The sequence below is a fragment of the Danio aesculapii genome, chromosome 19, assembly GCF_903798145.1.
Source record: "Danio aesculapii chromosome 19, fDanAes4.1, whole genome shotgun sequence".
Lineage (NCBI taxonomy): Eukaryota > Metazoa > Chordata > Actinopteri > Cypriniformes > Danionidae > Danio > Danio aesculapii.
In genome coordinates this window covers 22,377,422-22,396,449 of record NC_079453.1, presented here as the reverse complement: position 1 = coordinate 22,396,449, position 19,028 = coordinate 22,377,422, and the positions used below count along the sequence as shown (strand labels likewise).

Genomic DNA, 19,028 nt, shown 5'->3' with positions numbered 1-19,028 from the left:
AACATCTCAAGAATGATCAGTGGAAACAGAATGTACCTGAGCTCAATTTAGAGCTTCACGGCAAAGGCTGTGAATACTTGTGTACATGTGATTTTTAACTTTTTTATTTGTAATAAATTTGCAACAATTTCAAAAAATCTTTTTTCACATTGTCATTATGGAGTACTGTGTGTACAATTTTGAGGAAATAAATGAATTAAAAAAATTTTGGAATAAGGCTGTAACATAAAAAAATGTGGAAAAAATGCAGTGCTATGAACACTTTCCAGATACACTGTACTGTATATAATCAATCAACAAGTATATAATTTAATATTTCTTCTCCTAAAAAATCTAATAATCTAATAATCAGATTAAAAGTTATATGTCATAAATTATAAATGTTTTGTAAATTGATTAAAATCTAGGTGGTCAATAAAGTGGTTAATCTATACCTGTTGCCTGTGGAGGCAATTACAATTTCATCGCCAGTTTTCCAGGTGACAGCATGCATCAGTGTCAGTGTGCTGGAGCTGTTTTGTGCAGTCTGGGAGAGACGCGTCCATGGCACAGGGATAGGGATTCCTGGAGAAACAAGACAGTGGTTCTGACTTTGTAAACTGAATAAAGTACATTTTTTAAAGTCTCTTATACTCACCAATATTAATCTATTTTCAGATATCATTTATTTATCAATAAGGAATACCATAAGGAATTACATTATTATTGTGAAAGTTCTCAGATTGCAGAATGGAAGTTTCATCAGTTATTATTCAATGCTTTAGTGGCACAAGATCCTCAGAAATAATTTTAATAAGCCCATTGGATTTTTATTATTACCAGTGTTGTACTGCTTAATAATTTTTTTGAAACTGCAATAATTGTTTTTTATTTCCTTTAATAAATATAAATGTATTTGGTGAGTGACAAAAATAATATGAAGTGACAAAATAATAATAATTTAATGTTAATAATTTGAGAATTTTTTAATCCCTGGTTGAAGTGCTTATGAACTAAATAATATATTTGAACAAATAAACTTGATGGACTTAAAGCACTGGAACCCCAATAACTGATGATTGTGGTTATATTTATTTGATCAAATTTACTAAACATGAGTCTGAATCCTCTAATGGTGTTGTTAATTTGCATACCATGCAGATCCAGCACGCCCTGTCGGACTCCCAGTGTCTTGGTGCCATACACAGGAAGTTCTTGAGAGCGTAGGTGTCCATGCAGGGTGATGATGGCCTTGTGCTGGAAGGGCATCTGCTCTGTTCCGATTTGCAGAGCTCCTCCATCTGTGATCAGAATATTCTCCGCCTGCAGCTCAATGTCTGCCTCATCAAATATCAGTCGCCCACCTAACCAGAGAAGTACTAACATTTAGAGAAGTACTGTATATGTGCATCAAGGCTTTAATTAATAAAGGTAGTACATGTATAAAAGAGAATACCCTGGATAAGCAGCATCTTAAGGACTGGAGTGCTGGTGTCCAGGAGGATGGTCTGGCCAGCAGTGATTACAACAAACATGCCCTCTTCTGGTGGAGAGAGACCACCCCATGTGTAGGGAGATGACCAGACGTCAATGTAGAAGAAGGAAGCATTATCCTTAGAGAGAGAATTCATAAGATGGTTTTATTTTAAAAAGTCTGTAAAGGTTAAAGTTTCTTTAAAGCAAGTCATTTTACTCAGCAGCCATCTTTATAATGGCTCCTGGGCACATACGGATGTTAGCTCTGCAAGTATAGCTCCAATCTCTTTGAGTGTTATGTTTGAAATCATCAAAGCAATCTGACAGCAATTGTTTCTATTGATCAAATAGCATTAGTCGAAGACTATAGCCGCAATTTAAAATTGAATAGAGCATACTATTCTGAACATAGCTAGAAAGCATCAATACAATATCTGGAATTAAAATGCATCTTTATTTTCCCTTTACATAGTCTGTAGAATGTTCCTTAGTTCCAAGTTGCTAAAGCTAAGTTAAGCTAAGTTGGTTAAATTTTTGTTGTGGTTGTGATTTAGCTTGATGAGTTTGGTTATATCTTTCATCACAGACAAAAAAAAAAAAAAAAAAAAAAAACTAATTGGGAACGTTTTATTGTTGCTTCATTAATTAAATGGCATTTAACATTACCATTCTGGCAATTCCTCTGTTCCCCTGCTGGACTCGCACTTGAGTTTCTTGAGATTTGGGCCCAGCGTTGGTCACACAGATGATCTGAGTCTCATTGGCTGACTGGATATCACAGACAGAGCCTGCGATTGTGACGGCGATTTCACTGACATTTGAGCTACAAGTAAAGCAGAAGAGAAAATATTCTGTAATCATTAGCTCACCTGAGGGTTAATATATATAGTGTACAATCTGTGGTCTACTTTTGTAATTCTATGGTCTTTTCTTTAAAAGCTAGGCTGTGTATTGCCAGCAGCACTTTCAGGGTTTAGCATTAGCTGCCCTGCGATTGTGCTAAATGCATCTTTTTATGTTAGAGGTATAGAGTGACGTGAGATTGACTGAATGTTCCTTTGTGAATGAATTATTATTTTAATGTTTTTGTTTTAAAAAGCAGATAAAAAAAGTTATTTTTACAAAAAAAGTTTTAGGTCTATGTGTTAAATGTTTACAAGCATGCACAGAAAAACAGTAATATTGCGAAATGAGTTCAGTCTTTAGTGTTACATTATACAGTACTTCAGAAACCCTTCAAATGTTTGACATTTTCATTTGTGGGTAATTTTTTTGACACATCTATAAAAATAATTGTCATGTAATTGCCAGGATTATTATGAACGAAACATTAAAAACATTTTCATTACATTTTTACATTAGATATACAGGAAATATAATATTAAAATAAGCAACTAAAAACCACATTAGGACCAAAAGATTATATAACTCATATAACTAGTGATCTATAGACAGTACGATTTTATGCAAAAATTTGGGCACCCCTCTATGTCTGCTCTTTTTCTTTTATAAGAGAAGACAGTGAAATGCCATTTAGTTTCTAGAGAAAAATAGATAATGTCATGTTTTTCAGCCAGAAATGCGTAGTGTAGCAATATTAAGATGTATAAAAATAAATTGAAATTGAAAAATGCAAAAGTTTGGGCACCCTCCCTTTTATGTGTATTTCAAAACCTGTAGTCACTTAATGCTGACTGATTACAACACAAGACTGGTTTGAGTAACGCTGCGGTCACACTAGAGTTTGAGCATGCAAAATTTTGTCATATGGCGCTGCAAAAAGTGGCGGGATTAAACAATATGATTAGACATTAAAAAAACATGTGATTTGTCCATATTTTATATTTATGTCCTGAGAGGTCATCTTTTTGATCTTCAATTTGATCTTTGGTCCCACACAGTCACAAAATGCAATTTACAGGTTAGAGTTTACCAAGATTGATCTTTCCAACTTAACGAACAGGAAAACTTGTTGCACGAGCTTTGGATTTCCGGTCTGCCGCATTCGCGCAACCTTAACAATCTTAACACAGGTGCAACCAACCATAAAGTAGAATATTTAAGAAAGCTGATTGCTAGTTGTGCTTTTTCTTATTGTGAACCAGAAAATATCAACATGGGAACCTTGAAACAACTTTCTAATAACCTAAAAACTACGATAATTCATCAACCTGAATTAGAAAAATTATGTTTCTATCTCCACAGTCAGAAATACAGTAAGAAAATTAAAGGCAACAGGAACAGTTCTTGTGAAAGCAAATTGTGATAAACCAAGAACATTATCTGAAAGGTAAAGCTAAGAATGATTAGAAAGGTCACAGACAAACCACAGACCGCCTCCAAAGAGCTCCTGGAACATCTAGCTGCTAATAATGTCATTGTGCATCGTTTCACAATTCAGTGGCAAGCACAGGTACTGGAAACCTTGTCAGAGGTCGCATGGATTACACCCAGTACCAGCAGATTCTGGAGGACAATGTTCAGGAATCACTCAAGAGAGGCTTAAGTTACAGAAGGATTGGATGTTTCTACAGGACAATGATCCAAAGCACAGTTCCAGATCTACTAAGGAATTCAAGCTCAGGCACACAATGTTTTAGAATGGCCATCCCAGTCCCCAGACTTGTATATCATCGAAAATCTATGGACTGATTTGAAAAGCTTGACACTCATCAAACCTGACTGGAGAAATTTTGCTAGTAAGAATGGTAAAAAATGCCTTCAGTAAGTATTCAGGGATTATACTTGACTTTGAAAAGTGTGTACACACTGTTATTTCAGCAAAAGGTGGCTCTACAAAAGACTGATTGCACCTGTTTGTTTTTGTTAAGACTTAAATTGCATTACATCTGTTGATTAAAAAAATGTTTTGTCAGAACTGAAATGTTGTTTTTTCCCTAGGGTATAAAGTATATCCAAATGAATTTGCTGATTTGAAAGGCCAGCAGGCTGTGGCCTGCAATTATGAAAATTATTAGGAGGTGGCCAAACTTTTGCATAAAACTGTATCTACAACATCCTGTTTGCCCTAGTTTAATTTCAGTGTCAAAGACACACTGATAAATCTGCTGAGTTGTTCAATCATAAGTATTTATAAATGTATTTATTTACTTATTTATGGTAATTATGTTGGGATTTTTCTTTTGGAGGACATTTCTTTTGAGACTTCCTGTAGTCCCCATATAAGAAAAGCCTGCTTTATTTTGGAGAGAAACCTGGCAGTCCTCACAAGAGTGTTTACCTACTACTTTCAACTGGACTGGATATTCAGTTGATATATATCATTTCTGTTAATGATTGTAATACTGTATATGTCTGTGCTAATTCTAGTACAGTAACATATACTGATATTTGCTCACATGCTTTCATAATTTTTATGTAGTCACGGTCAGAGTTTCTGAATGTGCTGTTGGTATGTTGACACTAGCAAGCCAAGTTTAAAGGAAGAAACAAAGGAATAAACAAACAAACTGTACCATCACTATACTGATGCATTAGAATCCATACAGACTGCAGAATTCACACAGACTGGATGAGTTATTAAAATATTATTTAAATATGACTGGTACAGTATATAATGTCAAAATAAACACTGTATCCATGCATGGCTAAAGGACAATCAGCTTCAGCACAATGTAGTTCTGATCTGTTATGTACCTGAAACCTGAGCCGGTAATGGTAAGTCTGGTGCCTCCAGCAGTGCCTCCTCTACGTGGCGTGACATTGGTAATAACAGGAGTCAGGGATGATCGGTAAGTATAGCCACTCGTGAGGTTTACAGAATCCCCTCCATTTATCACCATGACTGTGCATGCCCGCAATGCTTCACTTCCTGCAAGAAGTTACAAAAGAGTTTTGTTGATTGAAACTTTAGGATCTCAGTGATGAAATACTTTAATCCATGTTATGTTACAGTAATTGAAAAATTGACATGTACAGCATTAAAAAAAATACATGCCATTGTTGGGTGGGACTTCACAGTTGAGTTGAGTAGATGTGAAGTCCTGCAGGTGCATCGTACACTCTCTGTTGCAGATCAGGACTTTAGTGATGTTTGGGTCGAATCCAGAGCCTTGAATGGCAACAATAGCACCTCCGGCATAACTCCCTACAGCAACACAGAGAAAAAGTATATTACAGTGTCTTGTTACATTGCAATGCTGTATGAATGAGAGAGTAAGTATGGAAAAGCACTTCAAAACCAAGATTATATGAACAGATTGTCTAAAAGTAAAAAAAAAAATGTCCATGTTCCAGGTGACGCAGTGGCGCAGTAGGTAGTGCTGTCGCCTCACAACAAGAAGGTCCCTGATTCGAGCCTTGGCTGGGTCAGTTGGCGTTTCTCTGTGGAGTTTGCATGTTCTCCCTGTGTTTACGTGGGTTTCCTCCGGGTGCTCCGGTTTCCCCCACAGTCCAAAGACATGTGATATAGGTTAATTGGGAAGGCTAAATTGTCCGTAGTGTATGAGTGTGAGTGGGTCTGTATGGATGTTTCCCAGAGATGGGTTGCGGCTGGCAGGGCATCCGCTGCGTAAAACATGTGGTGGATAAGTTATCGATTCATTCCGCTGTGGTGACCCCAGATTAATAAAGGAAATGAATGAATGAATGAAAGAATGAATGTTCCTTACAGCCAAATGCACTCTTTATCCATGAATGAACAATCCATATAACTAGAGATTTTGTCTTGTTTAATAACATTTGACATAGTCTATCTATAATAACAAGGAAGTGTTTTTAATTACCCTCATTTGGAGTTATCCCTGTCAGCAGCAGCTCAAACTTAAAGACTGACTGGGTCAAGGCATAACCTTTGACCTGATGGATAAACATGACCGGAAAGGTTCCTCCTCCATGTTCCCCAACAGTGCACAGCAACTGTGTATCTGTGATGGATGAGATGTTACATGCCACGTTGTCGATCTTTAAGGAGACAAGTGCTAAATCTGTGCCAAAGCCAGAACCAGAGATGGTGATCTGTGTTCCAACAGGACCTGCAAGAAGGAGATTAACGTTTTACTACAACGAGTTTGTATTTTGTGAATCTTTGTTTGTTCTTATGACATTTCTGTTGGCCAAAACTATTTGCTATTGCACTAAAGTTGCACAAATCATGCCCAAATCTTTCTTATAAAGCTAGTTAATGTGGCTAATTAGGACTGCAGAGATTGTCAGGACCATTACCATTATGCTGAACAGATTAACGCTTAACAGAATAATTTTCTCACTACTCCACATTCACAACCTCACTGAGTTCATATAATTTATTTAAATAAGTACCTGTTTTAGGAGTAACAGATGTGATGTTTGGTGTTTGTTGTCTGGAGTAGTTGAAATTTTGAGGTGGATACACAACATCAAAGACCTTAATGTTGACCTGCACCTGTCCTTCAGCACGAGGAGGCGTCAAACACCTGACTGTGTCTGGAGTCACATCTAGAATCTTGCAGAGGGAGTTACCAAGCCTCACAGTTGTGTTTCCCACCACAAATCCATTTCCTGTGATCAAGAGCGGAGTTCCTCCAGCAACGCTGCCTGATGTTGGGTTGATGCTGGCTTGTGCTATGCTGGTAAGTGTGGCACTACCTGTGGCGAGACCTTTGCTCATGACCACCACTGTGAGAGGGTGTGTGCCAGCAGGAAGGGCACCAACTAAAACCTCAATTCTGCTGTCATTAACTTCTGTGACTGCTAGCAGGATGTTGTCAGCAGATATCATTAGATCAGCAGAATTGTTCCCAAATCCACTGCCAGTGACTGTAACACTGGTGGAGTTTCCACTAACTGAGTTAGGAGACACTGTGGAGACCTGTGGTGTGACAGAGCCTGAATATTCAAATGTGCAATCAGAGCTGCATGTAGAAGATATGAAGTTGATGGAAACTGTGACACCTCCACTGCGAGCTACAGATGGAGAAGTATCGCAAACCATTTGAGAATAGTCAAAGGAAACCACATTGCATGGAACATTTGCTACCATAACTGAGCCGCTGAAGAAGCCAGAACCAGATATGAACAGACGTGTGGAGCCTGTGGTGCTGCCTACTACTGGAAAGATAGAATCGACCACTGGGAGAACCACAAATCTGCGGTCAATCTCTTTTGGCATGGTCAAGAGGCCATTGCCAAGATTATTGACTTGCACAGTAATGGGTAAAGGGACGCCTACTGATGCTCCGCTGTCAGGACTGAGCTGGCAGTTGATCTCAGTGGAGCTGCTGTTGATGATGCTGCAGGGAATATCTCCAACTTTGACCTTTAGTTGCCAAAAATAAAAAAAGATCCATATGTTTATTTTCTGTTTGGGTAAATCTGGGATAAATATTGACATAGTTGTGTAATTTCAGCCATGATCAATTCTAATTAATGAATTAAATTGATAACTAAATTTAATTCCTTTTTCAATGTCTTCACTCATGATCGACCACTAAAGCTCACCTCATTTGCACAGGTAATATTGCTAAATCCAGATCCTCTTATGCTGATAATGCCATGTGTGGTGCCATGATCAGGTGTAATGTCATCCACAGTGGGAGTCGCACAGGACGTAAAGCTGAAGTAGAGACTATCTGAAGTGTTATTAAATTCCAGCTGATCTTGGAAACAGTCAGAAGTAGCCACACACTCGGGTTCAGATGAGTTCATTTGTCCTGAGAACACAAATGAGAATTATGATGATTGTAACTACCAATTCTTACCCCAAACCCACAGACAAAAAGTATACATTTTTATGCACATGCTAGGGTGTGCATACAGTACATACACAATATATGCACGGCTATCACATGGACTTATTTTTGCTCTATTTGTCCACAAGGTGTCAGTCACGGCTAAATCAGAATGGTGTTTCACATTTGAAAAATGAGGCAGAAAAAGAACGAGAGTGAATAAACTACAGCATGTAAACAGGCAATACAATGAACACCAAGTTTGAAGAGTGTATAAGTTCATGATTAAAATATAACTGTAAACTATAACTATTTTAACTATTTTAAATAAGTATAAAAACATTTTTGGAGAGACATAGATAAGGATGAGATTTTCTTTTGTGTTTAGCATGCTATGAAATAAAGTTTACTTTGAAAGGCTCTTTGTGCAATTGACTGACGAAAAATGCAGTTGACTGGGCTTACTACTGAAGTTTCATTTTTTAAATAAAATACTTTCTTGTACCTAAATTCACTGAGGCCTGTATTCCTGTGACAAACACCTGAAGCTCTACAGTGCTTTCCTCCAGAGGCATAACGGTCACCACACCCTGCAGTGTCTTCTGATTGGCCGAATCAATGTAACCGCTGCTGTAGTAATAAACTCCAGGAGACGTGAAACGGTAGGCGAAAAACCCTTACAATGAAACAAACACAGCATTAATAGTGGATCAAATTTCACTCCTCCTCAGTCAAAATGACATCAGATTTCCTGCTCTTATTTTGCTACTTTTAGTTCCTTTACAGGAATATGTGTACAGTTATGGCAAAATGCATGCATCAAATTACAACATGAATAGCAGGGTCACATTTTGTTCCTTTGTATTATATTCATTCATGGGAATATAAATAGCACATTGCATTAGTCTTTGCACAGCGAATGATGTTTAATTGCTTGGGCATTATTGTTAATAAGAGAGCAGCCTCCTCGAGTTTAATCTTTATGAAGTTTGATACTCAAAAATAAAATGCTTTGGATCTGGACCAGGTGCATTTAAATATATTTTGCTTTTAAAAAGACAATATGAAGCCTGGCGACATGGTGGCTCAGTGGTTAGCACTGTCTGCCTCACAGCAAAAAGGTCACTGTTTCAAGTCCCGGCTAGGTCAGTTGGTGTTTCTGTGTGGAGTTTGCATGTTCCCCCTGTGTTCATGTGGGTTTCCTCCTGGTGTTCCGGTTCCCCACAGTTCAAAGACATGCACTATGGATGAATTGAATAAACTAAATTGGCTCTTTATACTGTTGAACACTAAATATGATATTTTGAAAAAGCCTGGAAGCATGTAATCATTGACTTCCATAGTAGAAAAAATAGTTACAGGTTTCCAGCTTTCATCAAAATATCTTCTTTTGTTTTCAACACAAGAAAGAAAGTGAAACGGGTTTGGAACAAGTAAAGGAGTGAGTTCCTTTAAGGAATTTAAATTTTTGGGGGTAAACTATATAAGACTTTTTCTGTGGTCCAGTATCACATAAACACTACATAAAATACCATATTAAAACTACATAGCACGAAAAAGCGGTCTTTGTACACACAGTCACATTAATAACTATAAATCTAAAATGAATAACCAGAGTTTGAAAGTAACATGGTGAGTGCATTTCAGCAGCAGTGTACTGTAACACTCTGACCACTTTGCTGGATTGAATTGCATATAACTTGCATATAATCTTGGTTAGATTATTATTATTTTTTTTTTTGTGAAGGGGCCAGTAACAAAGTTTTTCCTGTCTGAAAAGATAAGTAACATAAAGCAAGACAAAAAATCAATGAAAATAAAAATAAAAATAGGGCAGCACAAAAGATTTACAAGACAAATGAACTACATACAGGATACAAACTTACCGTGATAAAAATGTTCTTACATTCAAACCAATTTTTTTCATGATTTTTATTTTTAGAATTAATAGAATGAAATTAATGAAAATTAATATAATACTTTACACGTTTTATTAAAATGCCTAAATTTTAAAGTATTCACAATTTTCTAAAACGAGCTGTAATCCTTCTATTGTAAAGATTTTTTGTTACTGCAGATTGAAATTTAACAACAGTTTCTGAATCTGTTCTGCCAAACTACTACTTCAGCTACTTCAGCTATTGGACTATTTTTCAATCTGCCCCCTACAGTCTTTTAGACAATTTTCAGAAAATAATTAAAATAATTGACAAATGCATCAACTATAAACGCCACTGATGTGTGAATGTGAGCACAGTGATGTATATTTTGGAATTTCCTACATACATGTATGTTAACTATCAGTGTGTTAAATGAAGAGGTTTTTGTACCTTTGGCAGTTTGTCTGTCTCCACTGCTGAAAGCAATGCCATCATAGTCTGTGCTGCTGGGATTTGAAACACTGAAGACCCTGTAGCCCAGACCGGGTACAAAAGCTGGTGCGTCCCATCGCCAAACCACTGTGTCTCCCACTGAGGTTATTAATGCAGAAGGGCTCCAAGAATAACCCTGACCGTACACTGAACACATGTGATGTGATTAATTATATGCAAGGTGGCAAACAAGCATACTGTAGGCAGAAATGCACATTTTATGGCTTTAATTTTCAATTTGTGTGCATGACAGAAAAAAAAATATATTACCAGGATGGGAACCTTGGTTTGTCACAGTGTATGTTTTATCTCTAGGCTGGGCCACACACTCCAGTTTATGATCTAAAGCGGCTGTCACCCGGCATTGTGTGTCACCTGTGTGAATGTACAACAAATACTATAAACAATATGGATATGTCTGGGGTCTGAGAAGAGCTGTGAAAGATGTTTAAATGAAAGTATTTCACTGTAGATTTAGACATTTAAAGAATCTCAATGCATTTCTTATCCATTCTAATTTTGCCGTACCCAACGTGACAATATTGTCCTGCATGTCAGGGCTAAACCCAGAGCCAATGATAGTAATGGTGGTTCCTCCATACAGCGACCCCACAGATGGAGAGAAACCTGTCACGTGTAGGACATACTCTATGGTGGTATTTATGTCAGGACTGGAAATGATAAAAAAAGATTAATACACAATTATAGTCACAGTTAAGGCCAGATTAACTAAACAGAGCAAAGTGGTGTGAGATCAGCAACTATCAGCGTCTTGACGACCACAAACTACATAAATCTGGTTGCAAGAAAATTAAAGATTTTTCTCCATTAAATTGTTTATCTGAAAAGAAATCTGAAAGAAAAAAAAATCCAAGCTTTTTATTACCAAGTATTATTGTAGTTTTTTAATTATTGCAGTAACTTTACTTTCCTCTGTTAGTTCATCTGGCTCTTATGATATTACATTACATCTTCTGCAACTGCAGCATGAACATTTTAATGAGGCTGTGTCCACTAAAGCTTTTTTACCCTAATGGAGGTCTTTTTTGTTTATTTGTAAGGTTGTTTACAATAGGAATGCTGCATTTTTTTTTTTATAAAACTGCAGCTGTGTGATGAGACCAGTGTGGGGTAGTCAGACATAATCAGATTACTTTTTTAGTTAAGCAGTAAAGCAATGCATTGCTTTTTAATATAAAGGATATTTTATGAATGCTTATGACAACTGTCATTAAATGTCATTCATCAGTTGTTATTTTAATTGCAAAGGTCACATTGTTTGAGATGTCATTGTTATAACAACTTGACCGTAACAAACATTTTTGTCTTTGTCATGACATTACCAAGACAACTATTAAGGCCATTATAAAAGTGTCTAGTGGTACAAATTGAATATATCATTAAAATGTCATTTTAAGAGTTCACACTTAGCAGATGATTGATAATAAAGCTTTGTCCCGGGAGAGAGCCCTGAGCTTATAAGATCCTCAAGCCCTGGGCTCCTGCCCGTAAGTAGGGCAAGAGGGGAGTTTGAGCTCAGGTAGATCTCAATGAACTCCCCCGAATTATTTCTGGCTAATGACAGATTATAGGGATGGCTATACTGCTTACTAAGAGCTTGTACCAATTTGGTATGGTCAACTTACTTATATTGTGTCTTTTTGGACTGTGGGAGGAAACCGGGAAGCCCGGGGGACACCCACGCGAGCACAGAAATGTTGACTGGTCCAGTAAGGACTTTTGACCAGTGACATTCTTGCTGTGTGGCAACAGTGTTAATCACTGGGCCGCCGTGTCACCCAATCTAGAAAAAGAAGGGAGGATTAGGGGAGGGAGGGGGATTCTTCAAGATGAAGATACTGTGGTAAGAAACTCTGGTTATTTATAGTGAGTTAGGAATCGTCTGATTGGTGAATCAGTGTTTGCTAATGCGGGACCAGCCATGGAAATTCATAAGCACGTGCTCCTCTCAATATTAGATTATAAATAGACTTCACTAAATACTTATGATGTTTAAAAAATATTTGACAGAGTATTGACCATTTTATTGAGGAATTTTAATGACAAATTCATTTTGTTACACTCAAAAAAGCACAAAAAATAATTATAATGACCTCATATTATTATCCTAATAACTATAAAAAGTATTACCATTTATATTTTTAACAAGCAAGTCGAGACCAGGTAATGTAACACTTTTCTTAATAAAATAAAGAAACCAAGTGCCATATTTATTTACTATTTTTAGGATGTAAAAAATTACTTTTAAAGTTAAATTTCCCCAACACTGGACTAGGCATTAAACATTTTTTTTTTACACTGCATAATCACTGTTCTTCCCAGGCAAGAAGAATTTAAAGAGCCCCTATTATGGGTTTTTGAGAATGACTTTCCATGTAGTGTGTAACACAGCTCTAAGTGAAGTGAAATATCCAGCTATGGCTTAAATCTGAAAGTGGACATATTAATTCATTTTTAAAAGAGTTGACTCCTAGTACTTCAAATGAATCATCTTGATAACGAGTCTTTAGCCGTTACGGCGTGATGTCGATATGAAACTTAAGCCCCGCCCAGTTGTTGCACATGCAAACCTGGGAAAATTGAAACCTGCAGCCCCGCCCACAAACACAGTAGCAAAGAAAAAAGGCTAGATACACACTGTAGCAGACGCCAGTTGAATCAAGTCACGCTGTGCTCCGCTGGATATTATTGGAAGTGTGAGGGGAGAGTTAGTGTTATTTTCTCTACCCAAAGATGAAACTGTGAAGAATCAGTGGTTGAGGTTTATTTTTGCAAAAATACCTCAGCATTATAGCCCCAGCCTTGTGCAGTTTGAGTGCTTTTGGAATCTACACGCTTACAACGGGCATTCGTCAGCCGTTTGTTAAAGGAAGGATCAGAAAAGACTATTGATGTAAGGCACTGGGACATGGATCAGTGGATCATTTCTCAAGTGTAAGTAAGTGTATTACCATGGTTGCCTCTTTGTTTTCCATAGCTTGCAAATTATGTATTTAATTGTGTTTTGTTACTTGTAATTGTGTGTGCCGTATCTGGTTAATTCTTTATATTCTTATATCGCGTCTAATGCCATGTTGAAAACACGATGCATGCCACTTTGTTAACGAACTTAAATGCGTTGCTATGGCCGCCGTCAGTGTTCTTACACACGTGCAGCGGTCAAGGTTCAAAATAGTTCAGCTTATGCCACTGTGTGGATTAATACTGAAAGTGTGTGGTTAAGAATAGAGCAATATACTGGAGTTTAACTGCACACACATACCTGCCAACATCTGTCCCTGAAAATCTGGGAGACCGAGGGGGTTAGGTTCGGGGTGAGGTGTCTGAGTAACACTCAGGGCTGGAGCAAGCTGAACTGGCGCTCTAGGCGAATGCCGATCAAGGTTCGCGGATGAAAGTGAGGACCGGGAGGGGGTGGGTGTCGTGGATGAAAGTGAGGACCGGGGGGTTCGCGTACATCGCCCTCACTATTCTGCCGTCCAAGGCGCCTAGGTCGCCTCTATGGACGCGCCATCCCTGATAACACTGTTGAGAACCGAGTACTGTGTGTACTATGGTGTTAGTAACTACTATGAAACGTGTTTCGGGTGGTCGCTGTGATTGGATCCTATATCAATGTTGGCGACCCGTGGGTTTCACAGACCGTACCAAAATGGTGAGGACTGGGGGGGGGGGTTCAGGATAATAAGAAAATTGGTGGGTGGCTGGAGATGGGTCTGAAATATGGGAGACTCCAGTAAAAAACGGGAGTGTTGGCAGGTGTACTCACACATACACTATGCACTGTGACTACTTATATACCAATATCATGGATAAGCAGTGCTGGGCATTTCACTCTGTCTCGCGCTGAACACTGTTGACCAATCACAACAGGCTGTCATCAGACCAATTAGCGCAGATTAGCTTTGCGCTAAGGAGGGGTTTGGGAACAAATGAATCGCTGAAAGATTCAAATGGGGGTCACTGGGATAATTAGGTACACATAAATGCATAATATAAGACCATGAAAGTGTTTTTTTGTCCTTGCATGCATATCACCCTGTTGTTGGAGACCCTTAAAACCAAAATATGACCCTTTTTAATGTATAATAGGGGCTCTTTAATATTGTTCTGCACTGTGCTGTCATTTAAGTGAATCTGTTAGTAGCACCCTCCATCGTCTTTGGTAGTATTAATTGGTAAAATTGGCATTTTTGCACAGATTGTGTTCTCAATCTAGTTTTTTCAGATAAAAAAGCTCTGGTGGACAGGTGACCTTATGAAGTATAGTTGTAAATTAGACCTGGTTAAGGGGTAACCCTGGTTTGCGACTCTGACGTTGACACTGTACACAGCTGGAGGGAGTGTGGGTAACATGCAGCTGATGCTGTCATTGGTCCACTGTAGCAATTCACACTCAGCATCACCAATAAGAACAGAGCTGCCATTGGGTTCCTCCCCAAAATGCATGCCCAAGATAGTAAGAATCCTCTCTCCTTTATTCCAAAATAAAAGTTCAAACAATATAAATAAGTACTGGGGATAATTACAACACTGGTTATGAAATTGTTGTGACAAGAGTGGTGAGCTTTCAGAGTAGATTTTAGTGTTGCCAAGAAGATTTTGCATTTATATACAGTTGGCAAAAGTTATTCTTAGACTTGCACATACATACAACATTGCATGTTCAATGTCTAATCAGACTAAACTTTTAAGAACCTTAAATTATGCATCGTTACAAGTTGAATGTTGAATAGATTAAATTTTTAACTGATCTGAAATCTGAGTCATCCTTTTCAACATTCTTTTGAATAAAGGCAACTTTATTCTACAAATAAAATATACCGTGTATTTGTGCTATGATGACTGCTTGCAAACATACAGTGAAAAAAAAAATCAACCATACACTGTCAAAAACCTGTCATTAGGGCTGTGACTTTTCAAAAGGTAAAATTTTGTGCCTAAAAATTCCATGTTTGTACCTTTAATGTACATATTAATACCTACAATGTACAAATCTGTACCTACATTAAAAGGGTCAAAAGTGTACCCTAAAGGTACCAATGTGCACTTGTACTGCCCCAGTGACATGGCTTGTATCTAAGAATGTGGTGCAATGTGGGGATTATTTGTTCAACTCTTGTTCTTCTGTCACACAATTAATGTGCGGGGTTCCGCAGGGTTTGATACTGGGTCCTGTTTTGCTTTCCATTTTACTTACTTCCGTTGGGAGAAAATTTTGAAAAGCATGGCATAAATTACCATCTATATGCTGGTGATTCTCAAATCTACTTCACAATAAAATCTGGGGATCAATCCTCCCTTAGGCTTTGTTTAATTGTATGGCTGATGTGAAATGTTGTTTAGCAAATAACTTTCTCCAACTGAATGAGGACAAGTGTGAATATTTGTTGTTTTTAATCAAAAAGGTTCAGATACTAATGACAGAAGGGCATTGTCACCTGGAAAAATACATTCCTCTGTAAAAAGTCTTGGTGTTATTTTTGACTCTGAGCTTAAATTTGATTGCCAAATTAATGCGGTTGTTAAAATTTTTTTTTTCTATCTTAGATCTATTGCCAAGTTCTCTCTTTCAGTGACTTGGAGAAGGTTGTTCATGTCTTCATCTCTTCTTGTCTGGGTTATTGCAACACATTGTATCTGGGTGTGAGTCAGGCCTCTCTCTCTCTTGTCTGCAGCTGCCAGGCTTTTAACTGGCACAAAATAAGGAGAGCACACCACACTTGTACTGGTTTCTCTACATTGGTTACCGATCCAGTTAAGAGTTCAGTACAAAGTACTGTTGTACTCTTCGCTCTAAGGATCGACTCTATTTGACAGTTCCATGATCAGGCTTGAAATGTTGAGGTGATGGAGCTATTTTAGTAGCAGCTCCGAGACTTTGGAATGATCTTCCACTCTCCTTAAGAACATCTCCTACTTTAAAGTCCCTTCAAAGGTCACTGAAAACACACTTATTCTCTTAAGCTTTTAATCACGTGTTGTGAGTTTTTGTATTTCGGCTCCCTGCATGTATGAACTTTGAAACCCATTGTGGTTGGTTGAAAGTGCTCTTATTAAAATAAATTGAGTTGAGTGTTGGGTACAGTATGTTTACAAAGTATTAAAAGGATGCTTCTAAAGTATTAAAATGAGCTTCTTTAATGCTTTGAAGTAAATAGTTCAAATCCCAATGAATACATAGACAAAATGTTTGCCCTGAGTAAGGTCAAAGAATCTGCCAAATGCATAAAATTTCAATATCTTACCAAATACTGTTGTTGTTTGTGGGCTCACAGATGTGATTAAGGCTGTCATAGTATTGCTGTAGGTGAAGGAGCCATTGAATATTGATATCATCTCTCCTGCAGTCAGCGTTACAGTCTGATCACCTTCTGACCCCTGATTAAAATGTCATTCACAAGATTACAGCATTAAAGTTTCAAAGATACAGTATTGTACAGGATAATGTTAATTGATGTTCATGCTTTCAGCTGATTAATTACAGCATAATTTTGGTGTTACCATTACTCTGTATGTAGTGGAAAAAGTCCATTCCATTGTTACTTTAGCATAAATAAATACTAATGTAATTTTTAGGCAACCCGGTGGCGCAGTGGGTAGGTCGCTGGTTCAAGCCTCAGCTGGGTAAGTTGCCGTTTCTGTGTGGAGTTTGCATGTTCTCCCCATGTTCGTGTGGGTTTCCTCTGGGTGCTCCAGTTTTCCCCACAGTCGAAAGACATGCGGTACAGGTGAATTGGGTAAGCTAATTTGGCCATAGTCTATGTGTGTGAATAAGTGTGTATGGATGTTTGCCAGTTATGGGTTGTGGCTGGAAGGGCATCTGCTGCGTAAAACATGTGCTGGATAAGTTGGAGGTTCATTCTGCTGTGGCGACCCCGGATTAATAAAGGGACTAAGCCGAAAAGAAAATGAATGAATGAATGTAATTTTTATTAATTCTTAACTTTGAACACTTTAAATATGTCTGTACAATTTATTTTATTATTATTAATTATTTTAATTATTTTAGTAAATGTTTAAACTAATTTTACTAATGTTTTCCAAAACCTACTGTAGCTAAAATAAAATACCTTTTTTAATATTTCCCCATTACACACATCTAATTTCAAGCTTAACTATAATAACAATGTCCATTCCTGAAAAGATACAGACATTACTCTTTACTTACAGCAGGAACTATGCATCTCAGCTGGAAAAGTTCCACTTCTAGAATGTTACATGGTTGAGAGCCAATGATGACAGCAATATCGTTACTGAATCCATAGCCTGACACTGTCAGAACTGTGCCTCCTGTGCAGACATGCAGAACATGAATAAAGAATTAATCATAATAGATTGTGGGATAACTCTGGCAAGTAGTTTTTTAATGGAAGTAATGTGTGTGTCCAAATTATTTAGGATATTTTGAATTGAAAATAATTATAAAAAATAAAAATTAAACAACAAGCAAGGCAATCATTGGGTGGATAGATGGACGGGTGGACGGATGGAGTGAAGGATGGATCAAATTCTAAATAATTGTACATATACTGTACCTGCCACACTTCCTGTTGTGGGGTTAATAGAAGTCACTCCTAACAAGTGTGTAAAGTTAAAGCTGATGTTATTCTGAAATCTGGCATTTCCCAGCACAGAGAAACTCAGAGAGACCGGCTGTACACCTTCTATAGCAGGACCCACCTGGCAGGTTATAGTTGTATCTGAAATACAGAAATATTGATTAGATGTTTATTCTTCGTTAACAACCGCCTAGACATACTTTATCCTGCTTATTACAGATACTTGCCACAAAAAATAATTAAAAAATACACATAAAACATTGTTCTGAGGTGTAATAGCTTATAAATTTCATCTCGTCATTGACAAGATATCTCGTCAATTAAGAGACAATGCTTCCCTACTACCACTCATGAGTTTTAAGGGCAATCTGTGTTTTAAGCCCTAGCCCATGTAATGAACTGGGACTTGTGGGCCTCCTGCATGCAAAATACAAGACAATCAGAGAAAGTTAAAAGTATCATCGCGTGCATTATATAAATAAAATATGTGTATACAGTTTATGAATAAGACAATGCATCAATCACTTTCATTGTGTGTGTGTGCAGCTTCATTAAACAGTTTAAGCTGATAATGCTGTTCTCAGGTTTCACTTCATAAACTTATTTAAACTTTCATTTGGTTTGCAATATCATATGACCAGGAGAATAAACAATGGACTGTGTTACGCAATGATTCAGACATTCCCATAACATAATAGCATGTTGTTTCCTTGTCAGGGAACAGGGTAACCTTGAAATGTTTTAGTTTAATTGTTTAGTTAAATATTATAACCTCTGGATCAATAAATGGTAATTGAAAGGAAAGTCTTAAAATGTCTGACCAAGTGTTTTACAGAAGAAAGTCATACAGATAGAACAAAATAAGTGAGAAAAAAATGTTCATATTTTTTGACAAATGATGACCAATAATGACATGACATGCCTTCTGAACGCAGCTTGTCATCTGAGAA

The 19,028-nt window shown here is 37.4% G+C and overlaps 1 protein-coding gene across 1 annotated transcript in view; it reads right to left on the bottom strand.

The window, feature by feature from the left end:
- LOC130246863 (fibrocystin-L-like) overlaps window positions 1-19,028 on the bottom strand; it is a 60,975-nt gene that overhangs the window by 22,487 nt on the left and 19,460 nt on the right. The window contains exons 29-45 of the mRNA XM_056480018.1: window positions 18,055-18,219; window positions 17,688-17,809; window positions 16,765-16,897; window positions 14,799-14,991; window positions 11,024-11,166; window positions 10,766-10,870; window positions 10,454-10,642; window positions 8,629-8,799; window positions 7,894-8,105; window positions 6,736-7,711; window positions 6,201-6,449; window positions 5,414-5,563; window positions 5,113-5,287; window positions 2,122-2,278; window positions 1,436-1,592; window positions 1,134-1,343; window positions 435-564 (exon numbers count right to left, since the gene is read on the bottom strand). Of these exons, the coding sequence (XP_056335993.1) occupies window positions 435-564; window positions 1,134-1,343; window positions 1,436-1,592; window positions 2,122-2,278; window positions 5,113-5,287; window positions 5,414-5,563; window positions 6,201-6,449; window positions 6,736-7,711; window positions 7,894-8,105; window positions 8,629-8,799; window positions 10,454-10,642; window positions 10,766-10,870; window positions 11,024-11,166; window positions 14,799-14,991; window positions 16,765-16,897; window positions 17,688-17,809; window positions 18,055-18,219 (3,637 nt within the window). The remainder of the gene's footprint in view (window positions 1-434; window positions 565-1,133; window positions 1,344-1,435; window positions 1,593-2,121; window positions 2,279-5,112; window positions 5,288-5,413; window positions 5,564-6,200; window positions 6,450-6,735; window positions 7,712-7,893; window positions 8,106-8,628; window positions 8,800-10,453; window positions 10,643-10,765; window positions 10,871-11,023; window positions 11,167-14,798; window positions 14,992-16,764; window positions 16,898-17,687; window positions 17,810-18,054; window positions 18,220-19,028) is intronic.